The sequence below is a fragment of the Corticium candelabrum genome, chromosome 5 (assembly GCF_963422355.1).
Source record: "Corticium candelabrum chromosome 5, ooCorCand1.1, whole genome shotgun sequence".
Taxonomy (NCBI): Eukaryota; Metazoa; Porifera; class Homoscleromorpha; order Homosclerophorida; family Plakinidae; genus Corticium; species Corticium candelabrum.
The window spans coordinates 6,604,052-6,611,551 of record NC_085089.1 but is presented as its reverse complement, the minus strand read 5'-3'; the positions used below and the strand labels follow the sequence as shown (position 1 = coordinate 6,611,551).

At 46.0% G+C, this 7,500-nt stretch overlaps 2 protein-coding genes across 2 annotated transcripts in view; both read left to right on the top strand.

Annotated features, from left to right (window-relative positions):
* LOC134179955 (uncharacterized) overlaps positions 1-2,377 on the top strand; it is a 2,999-nt gene extending 622 nt beyond the window's left edge. Inside the window, exons 1-7 of the mRNA XM_062646998.1 lie at positions 1-94; positions 475-639; positions 789-948; positions 1,054-1,415; positions 1,474-1,602; positions 2,073-2,128; positions 2,210-2,377. The exon at positions 1-94 is cut by the window's left edge and continues 622 nt beyond it. Coding sequence (XP_062502982.1) covers positions 1-94; positions 475-639; positions 789-948; positions 1,054-1,415; positions 1,474-1,602; positions 2,073-2,128; positions 2,210-2,334 — 1,091 coding nt within the window. The 3' untranslated portion in view covers positions 2,335-2,377. The remainder of the gene's footprint in view (positions 95-474; positions 640-788; positions 949-1,053; positions 1,416-1,473; positions 1,603-2,072; positions 2,129-2,209) is intronic.
* Positions 2,378-2,535: 158 nt separating this feature from the next.
* LOC134180471 (uncharacterized) overlaps positions 2,536-7,500 on the top strand; it is a 14,199-nt gene continuing 9,234 nt past the window's right edge. Inside the window, exons 1-11 of the mRNA XM_062647624.1 lie at positions 2,536-2,733; positions 2,814-2,908; positions 3,006-3,059; positions 3,124-3,188; positions 3,912-3,955; positions 4,049-4,130; positions 4,206-4,237; positions 4,297-4,408; positions 4,465-4,540; positions 5,689-5,780; positions 5,837-7,500. The exon at positions 5,837-7,500 is cut by the window's right edge and continues 263 nt beyond it. Coding sequence (XP_062503608.1) covers positions 2,710-2,733; positions 2,814-2,908; positions 3,006-3,059; positions 3,124-3,188; positions 3,912-3,955; positions 4,049-4,130; positions 4,206-4,237; positions 4,297-4,408; positions 4,465-4,540; positions 5,689-5,780; positions 5,837-7,500 — 2,340 coding nt within the window. The 5' untranslated portion in view covers positions 2,536-2,709. The remainder of the gene's footprint in view (positions 2,734-2,813; positions 2,909-3,005; positions 3,060-3,123; positions 3,189-3,911; positions 3,956-4,048; positions 4,131-4,205; positions 4,238-4,296; positions 4,409-4,464; positions 4,541-5,688; positions 5,781-5,836) is intronic.

The window sequence follows — 7,500 nt, the reverse complement described above, 5'->3', positions numbered from 1 at the left end:
GGGCAATTGAACATGACGTGGCTGTCGGTTTGGAGGTGGATGATTTGTACCGTAACAAAGACTGCTCTGAAGGGATGAAAAAGAGAATCAGAGAGTAAGATATTTTATATCGTTTGAAACATACATGCATGTGTGCACACACATGCACATGCACACACACACACACACACACACACACACACACACACACACACACACACACACACACACATACACACACACACACACACACACACACACACACACACACACACACACACACACACACACACACACACACACACACACACACACATGTAGTGTGTAGTCAAACTACATATGTCACATGCCGTATTCATACATTCTATAAATTCTACATAATCGGAGAATTTCATCAGCCAATCTGATTTGCTCTAAGCAGTACTTCCTAACTATCTGCTTGTTTTGCCATAATTTATTGAGTGATATTTGTAACTCTAATTGTCACTGTTGCAGGACTCTTGATACCAGAGGTGATCTGGAACGGTTCAGTGCAAGTAGTTTGACAGCAGTCGTACTTGAAATCATGCAGAGCTTAAGTGCCGGCGATGCTGGACCTCTAATGCCCGCCGTTCTTCTTAAAAAGCACACACCCATGTGCAAAACCGAGTCTCAATTTAGGTGCTTGTTTTGTGTGTCATCTGGGTGTGTGTTTGTATGTCTCAGATTAGTTGTCCGTTTGTCTGCTTGAGTGTGGCATCTAGCTATGTGTCTTTGTGTGACTTACTTGGTGTTATTTGGGCTCAAGCTGTTTGTGATTGTGATGGTAGGGCTGCTCTTGCTCCACACTGGGTGCCATGCTGGGAGTTGCTCAAGTCACACTTAGAGGTTCTTATTGAAAAGCGGGCTTTGAAGCCTGAAACAGCAGCAACTATGTTTTCATCCGTGTGTGTGTCACATGCCACCACAAACAGAGAGAAACAAGAGAAAGTAGGAATCAATGATTGTGTGTGTGTGTGTGTGTGTGTGTGTGTGTGTGTGTGTGTGTGTGTGTGTGTGTGTGTCACATGTTGATAACCTTACATGTTTGTATAGGCTGTGCAGATTCTGTCTACAATCCTAGAGAATGCATGTCAAGGTGGTGAAATCACCACCAATGTGGTTCCAAACACGAACCCTTCTTCTCACCGTGACATCTCACATCCAGTCGATCTCAAGTCTTCTTGTAGTGACGAGTCTTTGTCTTTGGTTGGAGATCTGGGAGAGACCGACAATCAATCTGAACAAGCCCAACGTTCTGTGCGTCTGAGTGAAACAGATGCTTACAAACTGCTCCTTGCAGGCTCGAAATCAGACCATCTAGACGATGACGCCGCATTCTCAGTTAGTGAAGACAGCGAAGTAGCAGCCCTGGAGAATGACCTTGCAAGTGCACCAACATTAGAAGAAGGAGAAAGGTAAGAGATGAAAACCAACCGAAAACGAATGCCACAGAAGCTTTGTATGCTTTTGCAGTTGTGGTTTAGTGCATTCTCTCACTCTATCTAACATTGAGGCAGTCAATGCATCAAATGGAGACGATTTTGAAATACAGTCGGATAGCAAGTCGAGCGTGTCACAACTAATGTCAACACCTCATGCTTCGTAAGTTGCTAGAATTTATTTATAGATTTTGTATTATATATATATATATATATTGTGTGTGTGTGTGTGTGTGTGTCTGTCTGTCTGTCTGTCTGTCGGTCGGTCTGTCTGTCTGTCTGTCTATCTGTCTGTGTGGTGTGTGTGTGTGTGTGGTGTGTGTGTGTGTGTGTGTGTGTGTGTGTGTGTGTGTGTGTGTGTGTGTGTGTGTGTGTCTGTCTGTCTGTCTGTCTGTTTGTGTGTGTGGTGTGTATGTGTGTTGTGTGTGTGTGTGTGTGTGTGTGTGTGTGTGTGTGTGTGTGTGTGTGTGGTGTGTATGTGTGTTGTGTGTGTGTGTGTGTGTGTGTGTGTGTGTGTGTGTGTGTGTGTGTGTGTGTGTGTGTGTGTGTGTGTCAATAGATATAACAATATTATTTATACAGTTATATTATAAATATTTAACTCTATAAACGTGCATCTTTCATTGTTTGCAGGCCTGCATTGAGACCAAGGTCTCAGAGCGACAGACCCATTTCTCGAACTAGCATTAGTAAGTCTACGTTTGAACGGCTAGAATGGCCGATCATAAATAATCCTATTTTCTATATATTTAATTCCAATTTCTGTATAGGCTATCTCCAGGACTCAGACCCCGAGTCTGATTTGGCCGAAGAATTATGGCCCGGTAGGACACAAACAGACGGCAACACAAAAGGCAATAACTCCGACCAGGACGACTTCGATTTCTATGACTAGAGTCTATATGTATGTATAAGATATCCATGTACATTATTCTGCGCGTTAGGAGTAATGAGTAATGCTTCCAGCGTACACATATTAATATGTATGTAAGATATCCATTATACATTATTCTGCGCGTTAGGGGTAATGCTTCCAGCGTACACATATTTATTCTGCGCACTAGCGCAATGCTTCCAGCGTACACATTTATAGCGCGCGTTTCGAACATAGCATTTCTTGTTTCATATCGCCCGTCGTCGCCTACTGTATACCATACATTGTACGATTGTCATTAGAACACAATCACTACACACTGCCGAGGCTTCTTCAACCACCACGGCTTTACTTGAGCCACTTCCGGTCATCACAAATCGCTCGAATTGCTCCAACATGACAAGCACAAAGTATTTTACGGTGAGTACAGTCGATTCAAGCTCGTTTGACTCGAATAGCTAACAAAACGTGGAGTCTAAAATTTGCGTTTCGACAACAAGGCACTCACGACCGTCACCGAAGACCTCGGCAGCATTCTCAGCGAAATGTACGGCTCGGAGACGCCCGACGGAGCTCGTCACGCCATTGAAATGAAGTGAGAACGAACGAGCGGCGATCGAGTCGACGTCTGGCTACACAGACGTCGCGTAAGGCGAGCAATTAGTGAGGCATTCTGGCTTGTGTCGTTGCAGGTATGTAGTCGGTGGAGGTGGAGAGAATCGCTTGGCTGATGGTCTGACGAAGAGGTAGACGGGAGGTTGTCGTGTAGAGCGTTTGTTGTGTTAGGGTGTGATTTGTCTGTTGGTCTAGCGTTCGTTCTGTGCGCTCGGTTCACGAGTATTTGGGTCACACGAATGGGCACGACGACGACGAGGGTAAGGACGAGGAGTTGAGTGTGTAGCGCGCGTTCCTATTCGCGACCCACACGAGATTGTGGTTGTTGTGTACATGTAATGTGTTATGTTGTAGTACTAGAGTGTCTAGGCGCCGGTTTGTATATATACAGAATACACCAGATTGTCATAGGCTAGGAAACTAAAATCTAGTGTGTACTGTACAGTAGAGCATTAGATACCTTAGAGAGAGAGCGAGTAAAGATGTATAGGGTAATAATTCCCGGATGTGTGATTTAGTACTGACTTACAATCTGGACTTACAAGTAGTATTAGAGAGGCGCGGGTTTGTATAGCATACATCAGATTATCATAGACTAAGAAACTAAAATTTTAGTATGTAGAGCAGTAGTACCTTAGGATATGTAAAGAGAGAGAGAGAGAGAGAGAGAGAGCGGTAGATGTAAATGTACTATGATAATTCCCGGATGGGTGACTTCGTACGTTGTCTACGTAAATGTGCCAATAGACACAGGTTTGTCTAAAATACACTGGATTGTCAGAGACTAAACGAAAAGCCTGCTAGCAGTTAAACTACGTAGATAACGAGATACTCCCTAGAGAGTAATTACTAAGTAAGTGGTCTGGTATCATTCCCGGATGTGGGCGTACTATTATTATCTAGGCGCTGTCTGTACGTAAAAGTACAGTGTACACCAGTCCGGCGGGCATAGATTACTAGCATAGTGTGACTGTCTCTTACAGATGCGACGATGCGCGGCATCTGGGCGGACACTAACGGCCAGCAGGTCAGCAATTTTGTGGTTGAGTGTGTTTGTTAGTCCAAACTGTCAGTATGTCATACTAAACGTAAACTGTTTGGTTATGAAATTATGCAACAGAGTGACGACGCGTTGAGCTACTACGCGCGACTCAAGATCTCGTCCGTGCTCTGGTTCTATCCCGCCGTGACGAGAAAGCAAGGTTTCTGAGAACAGGATGTGCAGTGCATGCATGACGGGCATCAGACACTTCACTTCCTGTCGTTTTGTGTTGCAGCTGAGACGATGCTGGATGGCAAGGTTCCCGGGGTAACTTGTAGCATAACACATTTTGTGGCGAGTTTGAGTGTCCGGTGTTTGGATTGCAGACATTTTTGGTGAGAAATTCGAGACAAGTGGGTAACTTTGCTGTGTCTGTCTGTCTGCCTCCCGGAATGGAGGTCGACATCCAACATTATTTGATCACTAGAGATGATGCAGGTAGTGGGGTGGTGAGCTAATGTGGTGGGTTGTGTGACTGGATGTCTGTCTGGTAGGTTTGTGTTTCGATCAGGCTGGACGGTACTTTGCTGATTTGGAGGCTTTGGTGGCTCACTATGTTGTCCACATGAGGTAGAGAATGAATGTGTCTATAAAGAGCTCAGGGCACTTGTTTTTGTTGAGAAATTGAAATTGTTGTGTTGTGTCTCAATGATCACACACACACACACACACACACACACACACACACACACACACACACACACACACACACACACACACACACACACAACAGTGCCAAAGAAGAGCCCAGTCATTTATTTATTTTTTGTGGAAAAATCTAACTTGCATTGTCTCTTGGGTAGGCAGCAGGGAGAGGCGGTTATTGTATGATTGCGTTTGTTCAGACCGTTTGCTGGTCTGTCTTTTTTTGTCTGTCTGTCTGTTTGTTTGTCTGTCTGTCTGTCTGTTTGTCTGTTTGTTTGTCTGTCTATTTGTTTGTTTGCCTGTCTGTTGGTTTGTCTGTTTGTCTGTCTGTCTGTCTGTCTGTCTATTTGTATGTCTGTTTGTCTGTCTGTTTGTTTATCTGTTTGTCTCTGTTTGCTTGTCTGTCTGTTGTTTGTCTGTTTGTTTGTCTGTCTATTTGTTTGTTTGCCTATCTGTCGGTTTGTCTGTTTGTCTGTTTGTCTATCTGTCTGTCTGTTTGTCTGTCTGTTGTGTCTGTTGTGTCTATTTGTCTGTCTGTCTGTCTGTTTGTTTATCTGTTTGTCTGTCTGTTTGTTTGTTTGTCTGTCTGTTTGTTTGTTTGTCTGTTTGTTTATTTTTCTGTCTGTTTGTCTGTCTGTTTGTTTGTGTATCCATTTGTTTGTCTGTTTGTTTATTTATTTGTCTGTCTAGTTGTCTGTTTGTTTGTTTATCTGTTTATTTGTCTGTTTGCTCTGCTTGTTTATAAAATCAAGTGCAACAAAGTTGCAGCACTATAGATTGACTATGCATGTTACTCTTCACACACCAGTTTACTCTTGAAAAGCTAATAATAATTGTTAATTAATTAAGGTTGATATAAACTAGATGTGGACTACTACACACACCTTTCAATTTACACTCAGATGTCTGTTCTAGGGAGGTGTTGTGGCATTTAATTAATCAGACATTTTGTTATCAATGTTTTCACTGTTTAACCGCCTCGGGGCTGTTAATTTGATGGGCTTTTGTTTGGACATTTACATTAATTGTTGGTCTGTTGGTTGGTGGACGTGTTAAGTTGTGTTCTACTACAGTGACGGGATGCCGTGTTTGCTAAAGTTGCCCACGTTGATCGCCACGCCGACCACCAAACTCGAACTCACTCTGGCTGTAGAGAGGGAAGCAGGTACATGCCATGTTGTCAGTCGCCATGTATGTTAGGTTTGATATCAATGTGTGTAGAACGGAGAGCCATGATGGCGCTCAACGTGATGTACTCACAATTGTCTGAAGACAAGAGCGAGTCTCGCGAGGCGTCACTTGATCGAATTACTGAAGTCAAACCCAAAGAGTTACCCAATCGTGTTACTACCCGGCAGCGAAGGTCGAAGACGTGTTCTTCGATCACCGAGAAACACCTGAAAGAGTTGATAAAAGGAAGAACGAGCGACTACTTTAATGTCGACGAGGACAACTACGCGACGACGGACGGATACGATGTCGGTAAGATCAGACCGTTGGTGAAGAGGAGTAGACGAGCGGTCACCATATCTTCCACTGGCGGTAGCAGGAGAGGCAGCAGAGATACCGAATTGTCATTGTGTTCGATGGAAAGCGAAGGTAGAGAGGAGGAGGACGGTCATGGGACTCAGAAGAGTCGGTTTAGGGCAGTAATAGCGAGACTGAAGCGACCGTTTGTGAGGGGTCGTCTACGGCTTCTTCATATGCGACGAAGCAAGTCGACGTCGCATGATGTATTACGGACGTCGACGCCCATCAAGATCAAGCCGAAGTCTCATTCGCTAACGATGGTGCAACAACGGCTTCAGACTTCAATGGACGTCCCGATGTGTGTCGCGTTGCCGTCGGTGATGAGGCCTCGTATGCCGAGTCCAGGCAGAGACAAGAAAAATCGGAGATCAAGTCGTCGGAGTAGCGGCGGCACGTGTGGAGACGGGATTTATTCGTCGTTAGGCTCGTCGAACTCTGACAGTCTCATTGACTCGGACATCGACGAGAAGGACGACGAACCTCCACCGGTCCCGCCTCGTCCGAGTCAAGTGAATCAACAGGAAAGACGCGAGGGTGTGGGTGAGGGTGAGGATATCGTGGGAAACGATCCCAACCGGCCAGTGTCGGCGACATACGCGAGTATCGATGACGTCGGGGTAAAACCGGAGACATCTCGTCCGCCACCTCTCCTCTCTGTTGTGGAGTCGACGTCAGGAGAGAGACCCAAGTCTCCACCCCCTCGACCTCCCAAGGAAGAAAAACTGACGCCTCCACCTCTACCTGAGAGACGACGCATTGCGACTCTGGCAACTCTGCCTGGGCGAAGGACGGAGCCACGCATGCCACCACCGCCGCCGCTCCCGACAGCAAGTGGTAATCCATTAGTATCAGGCGATGTGAACACACCACCGGAGGTCCCGCCTCGTCCTCGAGCTGTCACCTTACCTGCGTTGTTTCCAAGCCACATGGACGCGGTGACCGAGAGTGACTATCTCGTTCCCATTGAGGAGATCCTTCGTAACTCGCGCAACAACGAAGACGCACAATCACGTGATACAGAGACGGAAACGTCACTAACGAGCGACTCGCGGTCTGTACCACCACCTCAAACGGTCACACGTAGTAAGGACGAGGAGGACGGTGACAGTCAGGTGGTGGTGGCATTACCTATGAGTGTGGCAGCCACGCCCATGGGTACCACCAACAGGGCGGAGACCGAATGTAACGAGACGTCGTTGTGCTCTCTATCCTTGCCACTTATGAATGGAATAACAACAACGGGCGTTGAGACCGACGATTCAGCGTGTGATATCTCGCCGGGCGTCTCCTTCACGACCGACGACCTACCGCCGCTTCCGTCTCCTTCTGTTGAACTCGCCTATCGACGTAGCAAC